Source organism: Mustela lutreola, chromosome 3, assembly GCF_030435805.1.
Source record: "Mustela lutreola isolate mMusLut2 chromosome 3, mMusLut2.pri, whole genome shotgun sequence".
Taxonomy (NCBI): Eukaryota; Metazoa; Chordata; class Mammalia; order Carnivora; family Mustelidae; genus Mustela; species Mustela lutreola.
In genome coordinates this window covers 198,231,312-198,256,610 of record NC_081292.1, presented here as the reverse complement: position 1 = coordinate 198,256,610, position 25,299 = coordinate 198,231,312, and the positions used below count along the sequence as shown (strand labels likewise).

At 43.4% G+C, this 25,299-nt stretch overlaps 1 protein-coding gene across 5 annotated transcripts; it reads left to right on the top strand.

Moving 5' to 3' along the window:
- Positions 1 to 796: 796 nt before the first annotated feature.
- On the top strand, positions 797 to 24,366 carry CASP8 (caspase 8). 5 transcript variants are annotated; one of them, XM_059168419.1, is made up of 11 exons: positions 797 to 1,064; positions 1,592 to 1,693; positions 3,455 to 3,525; positions 12,346 to 12,683; positions 16,250 to 16,355; positions 17,155 to 17,293; positions 17,399 to 17,443; positions 17,837 to 17,922; positions 19,708 to 19,849; positions 22,443 to 22,941; positions 24,169 to 24,366. In XM_059168419.1, the coding sequence occupies exons 4-11, from the start codon at positions 12,379 to 12,381 to the stop codon at positions 24,302 to 24,304; spliced, it is 1,458 nt and encodes a 485-aa protein (XP_059024402.1). In that variant the 5' UTR covers positions 797 to 1,064; positions 1,592 to 1,693; positions 3,455 to 3,525; positions 12,346 to 12,378; the 3' UTR covers positions 24,305 to 24,366. The 5 variants fall into 5 exon arrangements, with proteins under 5 accessions (XP_059024402.1, XP_059024403.1, XP_059024401.1 ...); XM_059168418.1 differs by having other exon boundaries at positions 798 to 1,064; positions 3,455 to 3,520; XM_059168420.1 differs by lacking the exon at positions 3,455 to 3,525.
- The last annotated feature ends 933 nt before the right edge of the window (positions 24,367 to 25,299 follow it).

Below are 25,299 nucleotides of genomic sequence, written 5' to 3'. Positions count from 1 at the left end.
GGCGCCTGGGTGGCTCAGTCGGGTAAGCCTCTGCCTTCAGCTCAGGTTATGATCCCAGGGTCCCGGGATAGGGCCCCTCTTGGGGCCCCCTGCTGAGCAGGCTCCCTGCTTCTCCCTCTCCTCCTTACTCATGCTCTCTGTCGCTCTCTCGGATTCTCTCTTTCTCAAATAAATAAATAAAATCTTTAAAAAAGAGTCAAAGGCTTAACCCACTGAGCCACCCAGGTGACTCCCAAGCAGGCAGCTTTTATACCTTTTAGACAAATAATCAATTTGTGAAAAATGGACAAGAGAAATTAGTTTGGGCTTGGGGCAGTAAATTAGTGAGGAAGTTACAAGGTTTGCTTGGATAGTTTTCTCAGCTCTAACTTCCCTATCTTTGGTGGTGAGGATGTCTAACTCCTGGTACAGGACGGGAACTTTTACATCCGAGATTTATTTCCTGCTTGCAGGAGGAAAAGAAGGTTCAAACTGTCCTTGCACTGGTTACTTCTCAAGAAACTCTAATTTAAAATAATCCATATGCAAAGTGGTTTATTTTGGGGGGCATACTCTGCCCCCTTCACTAACCAGCTAGTCTACATGTTGACAAGTGGCCAAAGTTCCTCTTCTGAATGGTTAGAAATTGGACGTCGGTTCCTTTAAGAAGCATTTCTTGTTTGAGTGAGTCACCCTTGTCCTTTTGCTTTAGGAATCAGATTTAGTTTCTAGAGGTTTCTGTTGAGGAATTGTTTTTTCTTGCTAACGGAAGACCAGATTCTGCTCTTGTCTCTTGGGACTTGTTTTTTTTTTTTTTTTTTTTAAAGCCCGGCTGAATTCACTAGTAAATTTTGAATGTGAAGAACAGGAAGTGAGTCCACTGAGGGAGGCAGAAGGTGGCCTTATCGAAAGTAAAAGAAAACTTCTTCCTGGAGGTGTTTCCATCCACACTCTCCTCATCCCCACCCTCTTTCAAGGGATTTTTCTCAGGCTGGGTGGACAGGCCTTAGGAGTCTGTGACGTTAGGCCGTTCGGGGGTCTTGGCATCGGGTGCTCTGTGGATGTCGCTGGGACAGGGGGACCAGGTGAGTGCCTGGTGCAGAGAGGCTTCTGATATAGCGTGTTTCCCGGACTCATTCACCAGACGGAGTGGGGACACGTCAGGGTCGTGCCGGGGCCCCACATCTCTGAGTGGGCTTTCTCTCTGCCCTGCAGCCTTGGGCCTTGCGACATGGAATCTGAGGGATCTCCAGTACTCTGCTACATTCCCGCAGTGTCTCCCCTGCCGCCTCAAATACAGACACAGTGTCTCTCTTTCTGCCTGATCAGTTTGGAGATCCCAAAAGATACTGTTTACCTACTTCCTTTGTTTTCTTTACCAGGTGGGCAGAGGGTTGAGAGCCCGCCCACCGCCTTCTGCCATCTCGCAGCAACCCCCCATCCTTCCTACCCTCTCTGCTGCCTCCCAAAAGATAGCTCTTTAAAACTTTCGATACTATCCCTGAATTGGTCTGTATCTTTGCAAAGTCTATCATTGTTTTGTGTGTACACACTATTTTTTCACTATGAACCGGAACAAGTAAGTCATTTCTCTGTGCTTCTGTTTCCTCAGCATTAAATGGGGTTCGTACTACCTCGTGAGGTGGTACTGCGGATTTAATGAGATAATACATGGTAACTGCTTGAGGCTGTGCCTGGTGCTACTAAGTTCTCAGTAAGTATTAGTGATTGTTCCTATATATTGGTATTATTTGGATTGCATTTTGCTCATTCTGCTTCTTTCTTTCTTTCTTTCTTTTTAAAGATTTTATTTATTTATTTGACAGACAGAGATCACAAGTAGGCAGAGAGAGAGAGAGAGGAGGAAGCAGGCTTCCTGCCGAGCAGAGAGCCCAATGTGGGGCTTGATCCCAGGACCCTGGGATCATGACCTGAGCTGAAGGCAGAGGCTTTAACCCACTGAGCCACCCAGGCGCCCCTGCTTCTTTTTTTAAAGGGAGAGCTCTGGCACTTGAAATTCCCTGTTTTGCCAGGTCCCAGTTTCTGCCCTACATGGTATTACATGCCGGGCAGACGTCACAATCCTCTATAAGGAAGAACTAAGAACTTGCCCACACATCCTTGGTCTGGATCCCACCTGCAAACCTTGGCCAATCTGATGGGTAGAAAGTAGGTACCATGTCACTTCATCTTGTCTTTCTCAGATTATTAAAGTTTCTGAGCATCACCTCGTACATGCTTTGGCTTTGTAAGCATCCCTGTCAAGGAGCTCCCCGTTCAGACCCATTGTCCCTCCACGGACTTTCTTCTTCTCGTGGATTTGAGGGAAACATTGGTAGCTTGTGAATATCGCTCCCCCGTGGCAGGTTCTGGGAACACACACGTGAAGGGTGTGGTGTACTCCTGCCCTTGTGAAGCTCACAGCCCCGCACAGGAACTGGCCACAAAATAGTGGAATGAATGCTGGGTGGGGGGAGGGGAGACTCAGGAAGCATCAAGAATCAGGGAATCCCTCCTAGGTTAGGATTTCCCTCCTAACAGGATTTCCTTCTGTTGCTGTGTTCTCACTTGGACTTCACGGGCAGAATCTAATGGGAGTGAAGGTCATGGAGGGTTCGTTACCCAGCTTTCTACTGGTAGAAAGACACTTCCTAGACACCTCCTTTAATCCGCTTGGCTCTAAGATGCTCTCAGCCCTCTGAAACTCTTATTCTATTTGGGGAAAGAAAAAAGACAGTTTCTAAAAAAGGTAGTGTTTGATTTTTAAAAATTTCTTTACATCAGAAAACATTTCAGTTGATACACAGCAAAAAGGCTTAATGTGTTTTGTGCAGTTCCATCTCTAGGGCCCAGACCATGCTAAAGACCCTAGGATTTGTTTTTCTCTTGGGTAAGGTCATCTGGGCCTCTCAAGAAAGGCCTTTGATGCCAGACGTTTCCAGTCTGCTGAGCGTGGGATCTGGTGGTCCTGGAGCCCAAGGGGGTGACCCTCATATTCTAATGTAGATGGGAAACCCTGAGAGTTAGCTGTGGGGCTTAGCAGACCCTCTGAGAGCCATGATGTGGGCCCCACAGTTTTCAGATCTCTCAGAAGTTCTCGGTCAATATTTACTGAATTAAAACATTCAGGTCTTCATAATGAACCCAGAAAAATCTGTAAATTCTTGAAATAGTTAGAGAGGGGGTTCTTAGTTACCATCCAATCCAACTTTCTAATTTTGGAACGTGGTAATGAGTTTGCAAAAGCAGAACGACCCATCCCAAGTCTCACAGCCAGAGCCAAAGCTCAGGTGCCCAGTTTTCCACCCAGAACCCTGTCCCCTGTTCCTCTCAGATTGTTAAGTTCTGGAGGTCGGATTGTTGAGTTCTGGGAGGAGGTGCTGCTCCTAAATGAGTCAGTCATTTCGTAAACAGGAAGTAGACTGAGCAGTTCCTGTTCTCTCTCGGCTCTTCACTCTTGTTTTATTCACTTCAGGAGAAAACAGGCCTGTGAAGAAGCTGCTGCCTCTGTACTGTGAGGGTCCCAGGACTGGCTTCTTTGGTAAGGTTGGTTGGGCCTTCCGGTAGAAAGACCTTTAATTTTAAAATTTTCTAGGCTGTGGAGGGTGTGTAAACCGTAAGAGTTAGTCGTCCCTCTGAGAGCCATGGCGAGAGCCCCATAGACTCTAGATCTCAAGGCCCTCTCCAGCTTAGGTGAGGTTTTTCTGGAATGCTCCAAGTTCGCCTGTCTGTACAGAGACCTTATCCTTAATTAAATCATGGCCTAAGCAGGGGTAGAGTTGGGACTCCGGAAAGAGGTGACACCGTCTAAATCCAGGCCCCGGCACATACCGGTCTGATTGTCACTTTCTGTGGGGTCCCTCTCTCTACCGCAGTGGGTTTATTAAGAATTCCTGGTTTTGAGTTTGGGGAGTATTTTTGTCTTTCAAAAATTTTTTTATATTTTAGTCTTTGAAAATATTATGATTACATGTCTATTTTTTTGGTTAAATTCCTTCACCGACTTCCATTTGCAACTAAAATACAATCTGAATCTTTGCAGGGCCTGTCGTTGAAACCCTCAAGGGAGATGCTCAAATCTGAGCCTGCCACCTCTCCTACGAGCTTGTTTCTAAACTGATTTTTCACAGTAGTAATATGACAACGATAATAGAGAGATATAAATATTTGTATATCATAATATAAACATTTATATATATCAAATACTTTGGGGCATAAATTTATTATTACAAATATTAAAGATATATATATAGTCTAATACAAATCTATTTATATGGAGTTATGATTTAATAGATACCATATAATTGAAAGTGAAAGAAAATTTCCTGGCGGTATTATATCCCCATCCCTTTCTTCTGCCTTGTGTGCACTATATATGAAAATATTCAAATATATATATATTTTTAAAGAATTTATTCATTTATTTGACAGACGGAGATCACAAGCAGGCAGAGAGGCAGGCAGAGAGAGAGGAGGAAGCAGGCTCCCTGCTGAGCAGAGAGCCCGATGTGCGGCTCGATCTCAGGACCCTGGGATCATGACCCGAGCTGAGGGCAGAGGCCTCAACCAACTGAGCCACCCAGGTGGCCCTATATATTTATTTTTTAAAGATTTTATTTATTTATGTGACAGAGAGGGACAGCGAAAGCAGGAACACAAGAAGCGGGGCGGGGGTGGGGGTGGGTAGGGAGAGGGAGAAGCAGGCTCCCCGCTGAGCAGGGAGCCTGATGCGGGGCTTGATCCCAGGACCCTGGGATCATGACCTGAGCCAAAGGCAGATGCTTAATAACTGAGCCACCCAGGCGCCCGAATTTATATCTTTTATATATGTATATAAACACATTATATGTATGTGTTCACACACACACAGATACAAGTGGAAGGAAACCACTAAATGTAACCAAAGCATTACTTCTGAATGGTGACTTTCTTTTTCTTTTTATACCTTTTATACTTTTTTTATACTTTTCTGGACTTTCTCTGAGGAATAAGTGTGACTTTTACATATTTTAGGATCAGAAAAATACAACAGCAAACGTTCTTTGAAAAATATTACTGTAACAAAGTTTCTAGCCCGTGGTCTTACACAGTAAACCTCAGTCCCATAAAACAAGAACCATGCCACGGTCCGTGTACCTGTGGGTCACAGTGCCCAGAGGTGGCCCGTTATCAAAGATGTGAAATTCTGTTGCAGATAATTGCTTTCCAGGCACTATGACTAGAGAGATGTGTGAGCTAAACAAACCAAGACTGACGTTATGCCATAGGTGTCTGGTAAAACCTGGACCAGAAATGAGGCCTTGCCAGATCTCCATTTTGATGTGATGCAAAAGTCATTGAGAAAGCACTGTCTAATTATTGCAAAGATAATAAAGTGAATGAGATGAGCCAGCTACAGAGGACAGGAGCCGAGTGCCAATCGTGTTCTAACCAGACTCATGTCATCCTGGCCTTGGATTGTTATTATTATTATTATTATTATTATTATTACTATATACTGTCAGAAAATGCTATTGAATATGTAACAGAAGCCTTAAAGAAGCTTTATTCCTTTGGGCTCTGTAGCTCCTACTTCTCAGAAATTATTCTAAGAAAATAATCAGAGGTATACATGGAGATTTGCACCTTAAGATCTTATTCTAACTGTAAGCAGAGACTGGTTATGTAAATCATGTCCAATCCTATGATTCTGTACTTTACAAATTTTAAAATCTGTGCCATAAAAAAAAAAAAATCTGTGCCACAGAAGAGAAAATTGAAGATATCAAGATATACTTACAATATTACCAATGAAAATTCCACTTATAGCTCAGAAGTATGATATGATAAAATTTGAGGGAAAATATAAGTATGTATATAAAATGCTTGGTAGGAAAGATAGTAAAATTTTATTAGGTGATTATTGTTGGATGGTGGAACTATAGGTAATTCTTTTTTTTAATTTATAATTTTTTTTAATTTAAAAAAAATTTTAAATCTTTTTATTTTGTTTTTTTTTACTATAGGTAATTCTTATTTTCTTTTTTTCTTTTCTGTACTTTCTAAAATGGATACAATAACCACATTTTCAGAAAAAATTATGGAGGAAAAAAAAGATTCCACTTTCGTTTGGTTCTTTGGTTCATTTGATTCTGTAAATGGAGATTTTAATAGAGGTTAGAACTTATTTAAAAATTTTAAGGACGTTGGCGCTAATGGTGCTAGACACCACGGGACCTAGGTTAGCTCCTTTCCAGCTTGTGAATAAAAATGGGCTTTTTAAGTAGTGATTTTCAGGGCGCCTGGGTGGCTCAGTCAGTTTCGCGACTGCCGTTGGCTCAGATCATGATCCCAGGGTGCTGGAATTAAACCCGGGCTGGTTCTCTGCTTCTGCCTCTCCCAATGCTCATGCTCTCCTGCTCTCTTTCTCTGTCAAATAAATGAATGAAATCTTAAAAAAAAAAGGAAGTGGTGATTTTCATCTACATGTAAGTCCACGTAGAATAAGTAATACATACACACCCTAAAAAGTCAAGCAGGAAGCCTGACTTTGGCGGCCCTGGCCTGGTGGGCTTCTAGTCCCTCTTCTCCTACACAATCAGCGAAGCAGCCTTCTGAGGATTGGTTCTGTTCAAGGACCTTCTGTGATTACACAAAGCCACATCGTTGTATGAATCCCACAAACCTGATCACAGTGGTCTTCCTCTTCTTTTTAAATATTGCCGTCAGGTTTCATTGAACTTCTGATATGGATAAACAGTGGTTTCTGCCCCTTTGTTCTGTCAAGCAGTGCTGCGATGAAGAGCTCTGTACATGTTTTTAAGTACATCACTAATGTAGGAGAAACTCCTGGAAGTTAAGTGGGGGGTTCTTTCATATTCTGACCTCTTCGGCCAAATCACTCACCTGTTCCTGTTTTCATTTTCACGGTTTCAAAACTCTATATTGCAAGTTTTGTGCTTCGCCAATTTGGTAGTTGAAAAGTGGTCTTTTGTAATTTCAGTTTGCCTTTTTTTATTTTTTTGCAGCGAATGAAGTTGACCATCTTTTCAAATGTTTAAAAGCCATCGGTTTTTAAAAAATAAAGCCACCAGTACTTACTTTTCTCTGAACTGTGTGTTTATGCATTGGATCGTTGGTCTTTATCTCTCTCTCTCTCCTTTTTTTTTTAATTGACTTTAAGAAAATCAATCCTTTTTCCACTTTCCCCCCAAGTGCAAGATTTATTTAGTTTTAGATTTTTGTCTGGCTTATTTTGGCAGAATATTTTAGTCGTTATTTAAGGACATTCATCATCCTTTCTGAAATGGTTTCCAGTTTTTTTGTCATACTTAGAAAGTATCACTTTTTTTAAAAAATCACTGCATGATTATTTTAAACAATTCTCCAAAGTTTCTTTTCTTCATATTTTAATGTTCAGCTTTGAGTCTTTGACTCATCTGCAGCTTATTTTAATGTAAAGAATTAAGTTACGATCCATTTCAGTTTGTTCGAGAAGTCTGCCCGATCGTTCTAATCCCATGTACAGTGTGTTAACACCTCAAGGTGGATAGCCCTTTGTGTAGGTGGGTTCACTTTGGCTATTTTTCATTGTTAACTTCTAATCAAAATGCTACTTTTTAGTTTCACTGTTAACCTTCTAAAAGAGACAATGGACTGTAGTATTTGTATTCTTTGGAAATCTCATACTAAGATTTTCTTTGTGGACAATTTTTGTGACTATTTGGTATGTGTTTGAAAGGACGTGTATTTGCTACTGGGACAAAATACGGTTAGAGTTTTCACCTGGGTCACTTTGATCTACGAGTCTCCTACTTAGTCTACTAGATTTTCTATTTTCTGAGAAAGGTATGTGGAAATTTCCTGCTATTTTGGGGGCAAATAGGTTCTCTGAGTTTTCTTAAGTTCTTTTTTAAAGTTTAAGTTCTTCTAATACTTTCTTTTCTTTTAAGAACACAAATATAGGGGTGCCTGGGGGGCTCAGTTGGTTAAGCTACTGACCCCCCTTTTTTTTCTTTCTTGAATATGTAATGGAAATCATCAATGAAGCTGTGGAGGGCTACAGTTTTCTCTGTGGGAATGTTTTTAATTGCAAATTTATTTTTATTTTTTTCAGTTTTTATGTATCTTTTTTATTAACATATAATGTATTTTTTGCTCCAGAGGTACAGGTCTGTGAATCATCAGCTTACACACTTCACAGCACTCACCACAGCACATGCTCTCCCCAGTGTCCATCACTCAGCCACCCTCTCGATAACCCCCCACCCCTCAGCAACCCGCAGTAAGCTCCTGACTCTTGATACCAGCTGAGGTCTTGATCTCAAGATCGTGAGTTCAAGTCTGCATTGGGCTACAAGCTGGGCGCTGGGTGGGGAGCCTACTTGAAAAACAAAACAAAACACAGTTGTGGTTGTGTTGCTTCCTCCTCTGATCTAGTCTCCTTTCCTGGTTAATATGCCCTTGGTATGCCATTTCCTGTTCCAAGATTGTCATTTCCTGTTCCTCCTTCACTTACTCTCTTATACAACTTCAAACCCAAGAACACATTTAAGTATTTTAACAGTAGTTTCATCTACCTGAGAATATCTGCATACATTCTTCTTACCGTATTACAGGAAAAGGGCTATTCTTTCTTCACTCCTTTGCCGCCAAGTTCTAATTTTCTCCTTCATTCCCCAGAAGAAAATTTTGAATTTGCTATGTCTCTTCCCAGAACCCCGTTACCTTTTTATTTTCTACTTTTGCGTATGTCTCTGTAACCACTGAAAATCGAATTGCTTTGAGTATTTTTTAAAAAGTAGACACATTTTAAAAAATATTGCGATTGCTTTTTCTACTTTTTTCTAGTGTCCTAACACATCTTGGATTGCTCTTGTTTTTATTTCAGAAGATGGAGTGCATTCTGAACTGCTGCACAGTATTCTGACTGTATCTTCGTTTATTTAGCCGTTTCTATACTGATGAACATTAGGGATGTTTCCAGTTGTTTCGGGCTGCACATTGTGTTGTGGTGACAGTCCGCGCTCATATCCTGTTTAGCACACGTGTGTTGCTATGGGGTGTGATTTAGGCAATGAACTTGTGAGTTTGTTCAGTCAGTTTTGTTTGCTACATTTTGAACATATGCTGTTAGGTGTGAGCCACGTATTAAGATGTGTTTTCTAAATAGAAGTATTTTCATGATAATTGATAGCTTTTGTGAAAGATCTGCAGCCTTTGGGAATCCAACGCAAAGTGTATCTGTCCAAAACACTTCCTTCTAATTTCGAGTCATGAAAACTTGTCTAGACAAGGGTGTACATTCTAGAGTAAAAAGGAGAAAAAAGGTTTTGCTCCATAATTCCAATTCTAAGAGAGAAACCATCAGAGATATGCACAGGGTGTATGAAAAAGCTTCTCAATACAATATTATTTTTAAGAGTAAAGAAATTGAAAATCCTTAAAATAAATTTTGATATATCTGCATGCTGGAGATCAAGAATCACTAAAAATAGGGGTCTCTGGGTGGTTCAGTTGGTTGAGTGATTGTCTTCCACTCAGGTCATGATCCTGGAGTCCCAGGCTCCCTGCTCAGCAGTGGGTCTGCTTCTCCCTCTGACCCTTGCACCTCTCATGCTCTCTCTCCCTCTCTCATTCTCTCTCTCAAATGAATAAATAAAATCTTTAAAAAAAGAAACATGAAAAATATTCCAAAAAAGAATATTTAATGGTGGGGTAAATGTTCATTCTAAATATTAAGTGGGGGAAAAAAATAGGTGTATATACCTGGATATGCAGCCTGATTCTGATTTTTATATAAATGTATATGTGATGTGTGCTATCTTGTGTGTGTGTGTGTGTGTGTGTATGATAATGATAACTGTGACCACTTTACGATTTATTATATTTTCAATTTTCACGCACACAAAAAACACTACTTCCATAATCAGAGTGGGTGAGGGACGGGAAAGGCGTTCTTAAAAGAAAAACTAAAAATTTCGAAGTCTCTCAAAGCACTTTATAAAAATATTAAAACTTAACCTTATGGGGCAAATTAAAATGTTTCTGTTATTTAATTAATGTATTTTGAGAGAGAGAGAGCGAGAGAGAGCAAGCGAGCTGTGTCCACAGGGGATGGTGGGAGTTGGGAGAAGCAGAGGGAGAGGCAGGGAGGGAATCTTAAGTCGGCTCCCTGCCCAGGGCAGAGTCCTATCCAGGGCTCGATTTCATGACCCTGAGATCATGACCTAAACCGAAATCAAGAGTTGAACCCTTAACCCACTAAGCCACCCAGGTGCCCCCAAAATACTTACATCTTAACGTCAGATACAGAAAATACATGGATCCTGGTTCACTTGCTCATTATGTCAAGTAATAGAATCAGGATTTGTGTTTTCATCCAAGAATGTTAGCCAGTGCAGGGAGCTTAAGGACCCCAAACCTCGCCACTTTGCTTCCGGGAGGAAAGAGGTACAAACAGGTTAAGATCGTTTGAGGTTAAGGAAAGTGCCCAGGAGCACGGACTCTGTGGGGTCCAGGAAATGGTGGAACTGGACAGGAAGTTAAAGGTTTTCTAATTCAAGGTTCTCAAACTGCCGCTTTCTGGGAGCACCTCCTAAAGTATGGCGTCAACCAAGTGTTTTTCAACTTTGCAGAGTTTGGAAAAACACTGCTTCCTCATGAGTGTCCCACCGGGGAAGTGGGAAGCCAGGAGGGCGAGGGAAGTTCTCAGCTGCCCAGTTCCTGTTGGGTCCCCACAGCCGGGATCTGTTTCCTTCTTTTGGGTTAACCCGCATTTGTTCATTCATTTTTCGTCATCCCTGCACATGCCTTATAGGATTTGCTTTAGTCAAACACCTAGGAGGTGGGTGTTGTGGTCCCCATTTTACAGAGGGAGCCCCTAACCCTCAGAGGACCTGAGCAGCCTAGGCCTGGGGCCCGCGTCCCAGAGGGGCTCTGATCTAACTTTTGTCAGACCCTAACGCCCCTACTCTGAACCGTTGCACTCCCGCCCCTTCCCGGCAGTCAGCTGCTGGCAAGCTTCCTGGCTTTGACCGTGATACGGCACTGGCCTTAGGGAGCTGGGGCCCACGCCTGTTCCTATGAAGAATCCAGTACAAACCCGGCACCAGGGGCTTGTTTTATCACAGACATGGGCCCGTCAGAGCAGGGAGGGTTGGGTGTGACTCAGGGGGCTCATGGGAGGAGGAACAGGTCCTGGGCCGTTTGCGTGAAGGGTGTCCGGGATTTCCAGAAGCCCTGCACTCTCCTTTTCTACCTGCCCAAACATGTGTGTGGAGGTATTATGTCACCTGATTTGGAGACAGTTTGAATTGGAAGGCTGACAAAATTCACTCCGTTTCATTTCCAGTCGTGGGGCCTTGATCTGCCGTGGGTGCTGATCCTGAGGCCCTTGGGGGACGGCACCATGCTTTCAGTCAGACCCCATCACTTCCCTAGCCTCCTGCCCTTCCAATCTATCCCCCATACTTAAAAAAAAAAAAAAAAAAAAAATTTGAGAAAGAGAGAGTATGAGAGAATGCGTGCATGGGGGAGGGGCAGAGGGAGAAGCGGGCTCCCCACTGAGCAGGAAGCCCAGCCAGGCCCCTGGGATCATGACCTGAGCCCATGGCAGATGCTTAACCGACTGAGCCACCCAGGAGCCCCCAACCTCCACACTTGAAATGCTAATCTCAGGGGATGCCTGGGTGGCTCAGTCACTAAACATCTGCCTTCCACGAGGGTGGGAATCCCGGGGTCGGGCTCCCCACTCAGCGGGGAGTCTGCTTCTCCCTCTCCAGCTCCCCCGTGCTTGTGTTCCCACTGTTGCTGTCTCTGTCAAATAAGTACATAAAATCTTAAAAAAAAAAAAAAAAAAGAAAAGAGTCCCCAACTGGATGGCATTACAGTCCTTAATTCCCCATCACCTCTAGGACAAAGCCTGAGCCCTTGCCCCCAGAGTTCGAGGCCCTTTGTATATGGTTCCTGGCCACAGCTTCACCCCTTCTCCCACCATCCCGGACCCTTCGTGGTTACTTTACTGAGCTCCTCGCACCTGCCTGAATTGACTTGAACATTCTCGCCCCCCTCTTCTGCATAAATTACTTCCCAAAGGGGCCTTCCTTCCAGGAAACCCTTCTCCCTGGATGAGGCAGGGTTCCTTCCTCTCTATTCCTGCGGTGCCCTGGTCACAACTCTCTGACCGTTGGCTAATCTGTGCATCTACCTCCTCAAATAGTGAGCTAGTTGAGAGCAGAAAGGTGTCCTGTTTGTTTTTGTCTTCCCGGTGTCCTCAGTAAAATGTCTGGTGTAGAGCAGAGATAATAACACTTCATGAAGGAACACACTTGTGAGCGGTACTTCTCTTCCTCGGCTGAAAGTAATATTGATTGTATTTTGACCTAGGCTACCACAACCCTCTCCTGACACTTGGACAACATGAATTTCAGTAAATGCCTCTATAATATTGGAGAACAGCTGGACAGTGATGAGCTGGCTTCCCTCAAATTCCTGAGCATGGACTACATCCCCCAGAAGAAGCAGGAGCCCATCAAGGATCCCCTGATGTTATTCCAGAGACTCCAGGAAAAGAGACTGTTGGAGGAAAACAACCTGTCCTTCTTGAAGGAGCTTCTTTTCCGAATCAACAGACTGGACCTGCTGGTCACCTACCTGGACACCAGCAAGCAGGAGATGGAGCAAGAGCTTCAGATCCCGGGCAGAGCCCAGATCTCTGCTTACAGGTGGGGACAGCCTCCACAGTTCAGGCCCTGGGAGGCGCGGGTGCGAAGTACACATCTTTGCGGGCGGGGCCGATGGCCGGTGTCGGTGTCGTAGAACCTTAGAAGTGCCTTGAAGATGTCTCACCAGGGCCAGATTAAGAAATTTAGAGATCTTGTATACAAATAAGAAAAAAAAGTTAAACCGTAAATTTTACTGTATGGTTTTTCTTGCAGGAAATTTTGTTTCCAAAGTGAAACACAACCTGTAGGTTGCTGACAGGAAAACAGTCGTCTGCTGAATGTTCTCTCCCTCCGTTCTGTCCGCTTCTGTTTGCCTCTGCTCTGCTGATGTCCACATCAGGTCATTGCTTTGCCCACTGCTGCTTCTCCGAAAACCCTCTCCCACCTGCTCATGGAGGACTGCGGGAATTCTCAGTGGGGTTCTGGGCTTTTTTATTCCATCCTGAAACACTTGCATCACAAAGTTCTCCAGTGAGGGGTTGTGTGCTGCCTGTTGGTCCAGGCCGCCCAGGCGGGACCCCACTAAGACTGCTGAGCCCAGCGGCTGCCAGGAGAACAGTGGTGACCTCAGTCGTGTGTCCTGCCGCACGCCTTGAAGCTGGGCCCCTCCCTCCCTGTGGGACTGTGGGTCCCCAGGGCTGATAATGAGTCATGTTCACTGTTACACCTTCAGGGTTTTTTTTTTTTTTTTTTTTGGTGCAAAAGGTGATTTTGTTAAAACACAGGCAGAGAGACCAGCACTGGGGTTGCGAGGGAGGACTGATGATAGAGGTAACAGACTTTAAAAACAGGCACACAGTACCAAATTCTGTCTTCCAACATGCCCTGTTGCCAGACACTCCTCAACGTTGTTTGTAGCTTCCCTTCGGAAAGCTTCTCCTCAAGTCTTAGCTGTGGCCCGTTTTACGGCCTTGTCTCTCTGGCCAGTGATGATGGCATGTGTGACGGTGAGTCCTCACAGCCAGGGCTGGAGGCCACTGTACCCCACTTGCCCGACCTATTTATGACTGCCCTGGTCCTCAGTGTCAGAGACCAGAGATTCTAGCATGTTCCTTACTGTACATTTCTCTGCTTGAAGCTTGAGCATTTTAAGTGACAGAAGAGATCTGCTGGGTGTAGGAGTTTCCTAAGGCTTCTGTGATAGCGTCCGACAAACTGGGTGGCTTGCCGCAGTGGAGACCTTCATTCTCTCACAGTTCTGCGGGCTAGATGTTCGAAATGAAGGTGTCAACAGGGCTGCTTCCTCTGGAACTCTGAGGGAGAGTTTGTTTCTTGTTCCTTCCTCCCCTCACTTTGGGGGCTTGCAGGCAATCCCTGGTCTTCCTTAGCTTTTAGATACATCACCCCAGTCTCTTCTTTGTGCCTGTTTGTCCAAGTTTCCTCTTTTTTGAAAGCTACCAGTCATTGGATTAGGACCAGCCTTGTTCTAGTGTGACCTCGTCTCAACAAGATTATCTCATCAAAAATCCTTTTCCCAAATAAAGTCATATTCGCCCATCCACGGTGGACATGAATGGGGGAGGAGAGTCGGGGAAGATATTATTCAATATTGGATAACTTTGTTTTAATGCAATTGTGACACATTCCTAATGATTCTTTTCATTAAGACAGCAATTAATCCTTAAAAACAACAACCCTAGAACTAGGAAAGCCGGAGGGTCTCATCTTGTGTCCGCCATCTTGGTCTTCTGAAGGTTGCACTTCTTCTGTCCTGTAAGCAAGGCTAAAGCAAATTGTCAATGCCAGACAATGACCTGTACCTCTCTGTTGGAAGGTTGAGTCCATAAGAAGGGAGGATCTGTCTGTTAAAACATTAAAAAAAAAAAAGATTTTATTTATTTATTTGTCCGGGTTGGGGGGTACACGCAGGGAGAATGGTAGGCAGAGGGAGAAGTAGGCTTTCTGCTGAGCAAGGAGCCCAATGTGGAACGCAATCCCAGGACCCTGGGATCATGACCGGAGCTGAAGGCAGAGGCTTAACTGACTGAACCACCCAGGTGGCCCCGTCTGTTAAATATGTAACACATTAGCTTGGAAACAAAAGGGTCAGCACAAGTACCCATTCATCATGTTGGGTATTAGCCAGGAAATAAAAAGTATGCTAGAGTGGACCCTTTGAATTTACAAGAAAGCACTAGACATGTTTATTTTCAAATTATAATTGCTACCTATAAAGTCAGTATCTTATAAACTATCCAGATTTATTTCTAGACAGTGATGGTACAAAAAAGCCAGTAGGTTCTAGTAATGAGGAAAGTGATAGGACAAAATACCTTGTAATAAAGTTAAAAAGGCGGGTAACTTTTGGCTGGACCCAATCTTGGCCAAACTGAGAAAACTTTGGAAAAATACTTCTAGGGTGGAGATTCCATGAGAGGAAGGATGAAGCAGATGATAATACTGAGAAACTTCTGTTTCTATACTATTTTTATTTTCAGAATTTTAATATTCTAATTGACTTTGGAGTTAGCATGTTTTTGTGTTATTTTCCTTAACACCACAATAGTGGAAGTTTTTGCTGACTTATTAAACATTCCTTTGTTCCTTCTACAGACATATCCCAAGAACCTATTATGGATTAAGAAATAATAATGCCTGTTGTATATTGAACAGTCAGTGTGTTGCCAAAGGTTGGTTTAAGCACTTTAGATAAACTTATTCATATTATTCTTAACATGTCCCAATGGTGTATTTATTACCTACAAGTTTACAGAGGTACTTGAGCTGTTAGTGGGCGAGTTTGTGTCTGCAGATGGACAGGGGATGGGTTGTGAGGACCACAGCATAAAGGGGTTGGGGCAGGGCAGCTGGGTGTGTTTGGAGAGGAGATGGGGGCCGGTGGTGAGGAGTGGCTAGAGAAGCTGAGGAGGTGGGCTGGGCTCAGTGCACAATGGTCTGTATTCTAGAACGAAGTGTTGGGCCTTCATACTAAAGTTGATGGCCAGGAGAGCACTGATAAGTTGTAATTAAGGAAGTGAGGATCCAGGACACTAAGGCGTCTCAGTTGGTTAAGTGTCTGCCTTTAGCTCAGGTCATGAACCCCCGTGGTCCTGCAATCGAACTCTCTCCTGCTCAGGGTGGCGCCTGCTTCTCCCTCTCCCTCTGCCTGTTGCTCCCTCTGCTTGTGCATAGACACACGCTCTCTTTTTCAAATAAATAAATAAATCTTAAAAAAAAAAAAAAACAAACCCCACAGGAAGTGATGATCTAGTTTGCATTTTGAAAAGCATGATTTCCAAAACAAAGTGTTTGTTTTTTTTTTCCTACTGCAACAAGCTCTTGATTTTATAGTAAAAGACCAAGGAAAAACACAATTCACTTAACTGAAATGAAATGAACGTCATAGTGGACCTTAATTCTGTTAAGGGTGGAGTAGCGGGGCATGAATCAGTAGCCTGTCACCGCACCGCAGCAGCCTCTCTCCAAGGATTCAACTCCCAAATTATGTCATTAGCTGTCTATCTCAAGGGGAGGGGACCGGAATCAAGTTTCCACTGCCACTCCTTTTATCAACTGGGAAATTATTTGGGAAACCATTTCTAAAATGTTTCCATTTCCCACCACAGGGTCATGCTTTTTCAGATTTCAGAAGATGTAAGCAAACTGGAATTGAAGTCCTTTAAGTTTTTTTTGAGCCAGGAGATCCCTAGATGTAGAGTGAACGATGATTCGGTAAGACCTGGTGTTTCACCCAGATTGGGTCCTGAGGCTGCGTCAGCCGCTGGGGACCGCTGCGACTGCGGAGAGGGCTCCTCCAGCAAAAGTAACCTGGACCCTCACTTTTCAGCGGGGGGCGGCGGGGGGGAGAGAAGAAAAGAGGGCGTTCCTTCGTACACCGCGAAGTGCTGGTCACATTAATGGTGAGACTCACGGCGGAGTCAGTAGCTAGGGAAGACGTGGTGGAGGCACAGCCCACTGCGGGACCCCACCAAAGCGGGTGACATGGTGCTGAGCTGGACGCCTCTCCCCACTTCTGCAGGCTCTGAGATCACGTGGGGCCTGGAACTCTGTGCATGCGCATGCGCGTGTGCGTGCATGCGTGCGTGCGTGCGTGCGTGCTTACGTGCGAGAGCGCCGGGCTGGAGGTGCATCAGGTCTGGAGAGACGTGGTCCCTGGAGGCTACTGTGTCTCAGCGGTGCACCCCAGGCTGTTTCCCAGACGTCACTTAAAGGTGGCCCCGGGGGCTTGCAGCACAGGGCTTGGGGTCTGGGGTCTAGGTGACAACGGATGTCACTCTTCCTCTATCTTCTCATTTCTGTCTTCCTGGGCCAGCAAAGACAGAATTGCTCCTCTAGTGCTCTCTTGGCTTTAGAGGACCCGGATGGCCTGTCAGGAGGGTCAGCTTCGGAAGGGAGGGTGCGCCCACTGTTAGGAGAAAGTGGGCTTTAAAAAAAAAAAAAGAGAGAGAGAAAATCTCATCGAAAAGCCAGGGTGGCTCGATCTTTATTTCTTTATTTCTCTTTCTTCTAGAACTTGTTTGATATTTTCATAGAGATGGAGAAGAGGGTCATCCTCGGGGAAAGAAATTTGGACACCCTGAAAAGAATCTGTGACCTAATAAACAGGAGCCTGCTGAAGAAAATCACGGATTATGAAGAATTAAGCCAAGGTAGAAATAACTTGACAGCTGTGAAGTAGCAAAATGTATTCTTAAATTGACAGATCACTGTATGTCGTGATCGTTTCTAATCAGATATGTTTTTTTTTAATTCAGAGCGAACAATGATCCCGCAAAGAAGTCTAGATGAAATTTCAAATGGTAATATGCATAATACGTATTTAAGACTTTTCAGTTCCTTTACTGACTGATACCCCATGGCCTCCTCTTCTCACAACTTTCTCACACATCCGCATCTTAATGGCCTTGCTGTCCTAAAATCAGGAAGGCTCAGTGCTTACTTGTTACCTTCTTTACACATTGAGAGATATATACGCCTGTTGTCAAAAGACCTAAACGTTGCAGCCCTGGGCTGGCAAGTTTAAAATAGGTGAGGAGTCTGCCAGTCAAAAGATTTTTTTTTTTTTCCTGTGGACTGCAAGGATACTATGTTCAAGGTAGTCTGTGAGTTTTCTTTTTAAAAGGGACCTTATGGTATCCTGGGGGCTTTGTGTTTCTTTACCCAAATCCCTTCTCTGCTATGTTTCATTCCAGATATGTCTCAGTTGCTTGTAGGAGAGAAATCGCTGAGGATACCGCCAATGTCAGACTCTCCAAGGGAACAGAACTGTGGATCAGAGGTGTGTGGAAGTTCGGACGCCTTTTTCTCTTTGCATTGCAGATTCTGGTTCTTGCATTCCTCAGCTTGTAAGCATCCAGATAAACTAGTAAGGGGCAGAAGCTTACTGGAAATTTCGAGAACTATAGAAAATGTTTGGAAACGGACAAATTTAAAATGTGACTTTTTAAGTTTCAGAAGTAAAAAATGTTAACATTTTATTTTTTAAAGATTTATTTACATATGAGAGAGAGCATGTGAGTAGGGGAGGGGCAGAGAGAGAGAGAGAGAGAATCTCAGGCAGACTCTCGCTGAGTACAGAGGCCGACGCGAGGCTCCACGTGAGGCTCAATCCCATGACCTTACCACAAATCAGGAGTCAGAGCTTAACCGATGGCACCACCCAGGCATTCCTAAAATTTTATTTTAAAACCAAAGACAAAGGCCTTAGAGTAATTGGAGGGCCGAGAAAGCAAGAAGCCTCTTTTCAGCAGCTGCCTCAGCTGAAGTGGGAGAAGACTTTGGGAGAAAAGTCTAGCAGGCCTGGAAAAAGCAAAGCCTTTTCTTTTAGGCTGACATTTTGAAACCGTTTCTCCATGCTGATTTAGGAGTAAGCAGCAAAGGCTCCTGATATAGTGGTCTCTTTGTTCTCATCTCGATGAGCCATGCAAAAATTGCCTTTCTAGACAATCACTTTGATTTATTAACCTTCAAAGATTGACCAACCACATTCTGATTCATTAGCCTATCCACTCATCTCTGTGGCGGGAAGCAGAGGAAACCCTGAATGTTCTCAGTCCAGGGGGAGACTTGAAATTAAGCTGAGAGAGACCAGTTACAGGTGGGCTCCTGAGCAGATTACCAGACCTTTCTAGGTGTGAAAACTAAGGATTTGCCAAAGTCACGTGGCTCTTTGCAAGTAACAAAGGACCCTACCGAATGTCGTCCCACTGAGCAGCTAACTGTATGGAGTAGCAGAGAGATTAGGGTCCTAAGGTTATGATGTAGCAGAGCTAGGAATCTGAGGCCTTAGTGTGGAGCCCTTGTCTCTACCTTGAGGAGCTGCATGGATTTCCCAATAGATGCTGAGTATCTCAGCACTGAAACAGCCCTGGGAAAATCAGGACACGGGACCGTCTCTGACTGATACTGTCAGGTCCTAGTGTCTGGATACTGTAACCTGCAACAGAGCCAGCCCCGCCAGATGAGGCCGTCTCTCTCCTTGTCACTGTGGTCCTGAGAGCCAAATTAAGTCATCGGCTCTCAAAGTCCTGGGACCGTGCTGTGTCATGTGTGAAGGGCAGACCCTCAACTGTTAGCCCAGATAGCTAGATGAGTTGACTAGATGGCCAACGGAATCACAAGGTGACAGACAGGCAGCCCAAAGACAGCATGAAGACATTCATTCATCATTCAGCAACTCCTGATTGAGCGCTCACAGATTACTAAATTCTAGCTCCTGCTGTAAGTGTTAGCTGCCTTGAGCAGAAACAAGAACAAGTCATGAAAGTATGTTACGATGACAACAGTATTAATACACGTGCCAAGGGTTCAAGAGGCACAAGTATCAGGACCCTGATTTTACGCACTAACTGTGAGGCCGAAGTCTGAGGATCCTGTGTCAAGGGAACGGGTGGAATCTAGTTTACCAGAGAAACGACGTCAAGTCGGGGGAGGCCCGCTGAAGGGCCCTTGCATCCCAGTTTGGCTAAGGGGACAGCTTGACTGTTTCCTAGGAAGTTGATTGTTCACATCTCACGTGTTTGACCCTCAGAGTCAGCTCCTGGGTTGGATTTTTGTTTTCCAGACATCGGACAAAGTTTACCAAATGGAAAGCAAACCTCGAGGATATTGTTTGATCTTTAACAATTATGACTTTAGCATAGCACGGAAGGAAGTGCCCAAACTTCACAGCATTAAGGATAGGAATGGAACAGACTTGGATGCAGGTACAGTAGAACCCTGAAAAGAAGTGAAATATTTCTAATACCTAAGATTTTTGTATCAAAAGGGGAGAACAAAAATTGTACCAACAGGGCCTCATATTTCAGAAAAAAAAAATGGATGTAACCATATTTCCTTGTAGAAGTGAGGAACATTCTTATATATTTGCTAATTTTCTGCTCCTATTTTTTTAAGTTAATTTTTTCATCAAAGTAATGTATATGAGATAAAATATCAAATCTTATGAAAAGATTTATGTTAAAAAGCCACAGCAATAAGTTTTGCTTTTATTTTTATTTTTTAAAGATTTTATTTATTTATTTGACAGACAGAGATCACAAGTAGGCAGAGAGGCAGGCACAGAGAGAGGAGGAAGCAGGCTCCCCGCTGAGCAGAAAGCCTGATGCCGGGCTCCATCCCAGGACCCTGGGATCATGACCTGAGCCAAAGGCAGAGTCCTTAACCCACTGAGCCACCCAGGCATCCCTAAGCTTTGCTTTTAATTCAATTTAATGAATAGTGCATTTGTAGAATTAGATGAAAAATTAGGTGAAACATTGCCTTGGGATCAAGACCACATACAGAAGTTGCATTTATAAAAGTTGGGTAGATGAAATTGCGAGTCTTTAACAGATATAGCACTTTCTAATATTAAACTAGCCAGAAATTCTTTTGCTCAGCCTCTTTAGGAGGAGCAACTTTGAACTTACAAGAACTTACAAGTTCAATGAAAACTTATGAGAACTTAAAAATTAGATGAAAAAGTAATTTTTAGCATGTGAACATAGAAATGGCTACTACTAAAAGTGAAAGAAAGAACCCAGCCCAACCAATATATTTTTGTAAATGGTGTTTATGAGTTATAACATCAGGTAATGACTTTGTTTTTTAACCACATAAAGTTCAGAAAATTAATATAGGTTGACTTTAATCATCAAGACTCTGCTGATGGTCTCTTAACAGTTTATTCAGGCAGATCTAAGATTTCAGATGCCACAGAGCTTAAGCCCATTGACTATATCACTCATAGTCATATACCTTGGTCTTGAAGAAGAGACTTCAGGCCTTTGATTTCCATTCATTTACTATCAAAACAGGTTATTTATTTATTATTATTATTATTTTAGAGAATATGAACAAATGGGGGAGGGGCAGAGAGACAGGAACAGAGAGACTCCTAAGCAGGCTCCACATCCAGTGTGGAGCCCAATGTGGGGCTCCAGGTCACAACCTTGGCATCATGACCTGAGCTGAAATCAAGTTGCATATTTAACTGACTGAGCCACCCAAGTGCCCCACTATCAAAAAATGTTTATTAAAAAAAATATTAAAAAAATATATTTTATTGCATTTCTGGTCTTTTGGTTAAAGGGTAGGTGAAAGTTGCAGATATGGAGGATGAATCAATCTAGAGATCTAATGTACACAATAATGACTATAGTTAATACTGTATTGGATACTAGAAATATGCTAAGAGAGTGTATTTCAGGTGCTCTTATATATGCCCCACATACACACACAAAAAAGGTAATTAAAGTACGTGAGGAGATATGTTATTAGCTTGACCGTGGTAATCACTTCATTGTGTAATTAGCTGTACGCCTTAAATATATACAATTTTTAGTTAAAATCAGGCACCCTGAAAATGTTGAAAGACTTTGACTAGAGCTTAGAGAACCTGAACAAAAAATAAGGTTATGCATATGGAAACAAAGCAATGAAAAAATAATGCACTTACTAATTCCAGGAAAAAGAAAAAATTTAACAAGAAAGGAAGCATAATAAAAGAATATTATGTTTACATAGTACTAATGATTCAACTAAAAGTTGTAAATAACTATATAAAAACATCAATAGCAAAGTGCTCAAATTCATTACAGAATGGAGGTAAATACCGAAAAATAGTTGTTAAAAGTTGAAAGTGGTTGCCTTCATAAAATATGACGGGGTCATAGGGAGAGTTAGAGAAGGAATAGCTTTTTTGTAATAGGCCTTTTAGTTTTTTGAACATTCACATGTTGTATTTTTTTTAAAGATTGATTGATTTGAGGGAGCAAGTGCAAGTGGGCGGGGGGAGAAGAGGGAGATGGACACGCGGACTCCGTGCTGAGTGTGGATCCTGATGTGGGGCTCAATCTCATGACCCTGAGATCAGGACCTGAGCTGAAAGCAAGAGTCAGACGCTCAACTGACTGAGCCACTCAGGCGCCCCTCATATTTTTTATTTTGTTACACAATTTTGAGAGAGTTCAAGGTAAAGTATGAATCTTCTCAATTTTTTTTTTGCTTTTTATTCTGATTATGTCAGTAGTATTACTATTTAGATTGGCTTAATCGTAAGCCTAAATAATAGCTCACCCATCTTATAGACCAGTTGAGGAAAGAAAGAAGGCCAACAGTAGCATTCTCCCCTTTCTCATTTGCCTCAGGACTGGAAGTGTTTTCAGCTAGGGCGATAAATATTTAGAAAACTATGGATATCAGCCAGTACTTTAGTTCCGATTCAGATTCTTAATCTGATCAATGTTCTCTCTAGCTCTGGACTGTCATTTGAGACTTACTGTGGTGTAATAGGAGTTGTCTCGTTTCTCTTTTCAGATGCTTTGCATCAGACCTTTAGTGAGCTTCATTTTGAGATCGTGCCTTTCAGAGACTCTACGGCTAAGGAAATCTGTGACGTTCTCAAATCCTACCAAAGCATGGACCACACTACCAGGGACTGCTTCATCTGCTGCATCCTCTCCCATGGAGACAAGGGCATCATCTACGGCTGTGATGGACAGGGAGTCCCCATCTGTGAGCTCACCTCTTACTTCACTGGTTCTAAGTGCCCTTCCCTTGCAGGGAAGCCCAAGATCTTTTTTATTCAGGCTTGTCAAGGGGATAACTACCAGAAGGGGATCGCTGTTGAGACCGACTCTGAACAGAATGAAGCGTGTTATGAATCAGACTCCTGTCAGAAGAGATATATCCCAGACGATGCTGACTTTCTGCTGGGGATGGCCACTGTGAATGATTGTGTTTCCTACCGAAACCCCATGGAGGGAACGTGGTATATCCAGACACTTTGCCAGAGCCTGAGAGAAAGATGTCCTAGGTAATTTTTGCCTCCTCTGGCCTTCATTTTTTTCTAAATTTCTAGTTATTGATGACGCAGCTGTACTTCCCAGCTCAGTTGCGAAGTGGGAGGGGGGGGCGGGCAAGTGTTAACATCTTCAGTTCATAGCTGGAAAAATCAGAGACACTTACTGCACAGTTTCTTTTATTCAGTGCCCGAAAGGACAGTTGGGGTGTCCTAAAGTAGGGAATGATGGTAAAGTCAGTCCAGCTCTGTTTCTAGGCAGAAACACGACTGAGCCAACTCAACTAGTTTCGGAAGTCTTCCAACGAGGTAATAACCCATTTCAGTGTTTAACATCCTCCAGCTCTTAAAGTTCTATCATAGCTAATCAGTCCTCGTGATGTGTTGTGGGAGATGAGTACTGAAGAGTAGAAACCCTTTGTTTTCCCAGTAATTTGGCCTGATGTGAAGCCGCAAAATGTGAGGAAAATATCCTTCCCTCACTTATTATACCTTATGCTGCTTCCTTTAGTTAAATGATGGTTTTGTAGTCATAGTTCACCCAAAGGCACACATGACCGACAGGTGAATAGCAAGACCTCTTCTAGCTCTGTAGCTCTTCGTGGTGTAGGGGTATGAAGAGTGAGAACTTCCCACGGCCGAGCAAGAAGTGAACCGTAACATCAGTACCATGTTTTCCGTTTGTAAGTTAGACCTTGAATCCTACAAAGGTAGAGGAACAGGTTGTCCAGCTCACCTGCTAGGGGAGGCTGGCGAGGAAGGGGGGAGCGGCTGCAGGAGACACCGGGTTTTTCTTGCCCGATGTGATCAGTGGTCACACATGTTGTATGAGATACAGCATCAGGTAAGGACTTATTTTTTTAACTGAATTGAGTTCAGGAAATTAATGTAGGTTGATTTTAATCATCAAGACTGCTGGTGCTGATGTTTGGGGGGGGGGGGCACTGAGGTCATTACGGGGTAAGTGACATCGTACGTGGAAGAGTAAGGTAGAAATAGGTTAGGGGGAAAGAGCCCAAATCTGGATGTTGACCCTGAAGTTTCTGATGATCATTCGAGATCTTGAGTAAACCAAAGTTAAGTTATTAAGTTCCGAAGCTCCTCCTTTACCTGGAAAGCTTTGATATATCTTAGTTTAGCAACTTAGGATTTCAAATGCCTGATTTTTGAGGGAAGGGACCTGACCCTGAGGACAGCGGGTGGTGTTTCCCCACAGATGGTCACAGTGCTGTTGTTTTTCAGGGGAGAAGATATTCTCAGCATCCTTACTGAAGTGAATTTTGAAGTGAGCAGTAAGGATGACAGGAGAAACATGGGCAAACAGATGCCACAGCCGACCTTCACGCTGCGGAAAAAGCTCATTTTCCCTTGTGACTGATGCTTTAACTGCATAACACTATGCTTAATTTAATTTTGATGCAAGTGCTGCTCTTGCTTTTCTTTTTTTCCTTTCTTTTGGATGGCGGGAAGGGGCGAGAATGGGATTCAGTACAACCTCATTCAAATTTAAGCCCAACTCTCGGGCTTTGCAGTAATAGCTAGAGATTTATCATCGTAGGTATGATTTTACTTTTATTTTTGATTTGATGAAAAAGTTTTTAGAAAGCCTAGAGTAGATAAGAAAATATAGAAAGTTTAAAAGAAATGTAACATCGTAACTTGAGGTTCAAAAACCGTGGCAGAATGAACGGTCTTTGCACATGGCTCATCTGCTTTCAGCCTGGAATCATTTGATTCCCTGCAGTGAAGCATTCAAAAAAAGAAGTTAACGATGTCATTCCAGAGGTTCAGTCTGGGCACAGAGTTAAGGGCGGTGCAGAGATCTTCGAAGGCGTCAGAAGATGGGGAACGGGGAAAGCAATTTCTCACTCGAGCCCTCAGAACAAGTAAATGTTGTTCAAGTCCTGGGAAACAAAGTCTAGAAAACCATAATCCTTTCTGTGAAAGGGCTGCTGATTCCTCATTCCCGGTTCTTGTGAGAATTCGTTAGATTTACATTCCTGCAAACTGGATATGCTTCTACGGAGTAGAATGTGGGGTACAATTGTTAAAGGTACTATTGGGACTTTTTATTTTGTTAAGGAACTGTAATCCCCCCCACCCCCTCACCCCCCCATTCCACGACCTGGGGCTCCAACACACAACACTAAGGGCAAGAGTCACACGCTCTACCATCTGAGTCAGCCGCGCACCCCTGAAAGTTATTGTTACAAGGAAACAGCAGCCCAGGAGCAGTCACTTGGGCTAACCCCCACGTCAGCAAACCCAGACTGAACAGCTAACCGAGACGCAGTTACGGTTCCCCGGGAATGTAATCTTCAGGCGGCCAGCGTGGAATTACCTGGGTCACCAGGGCTGACCGGCGGGATCAAC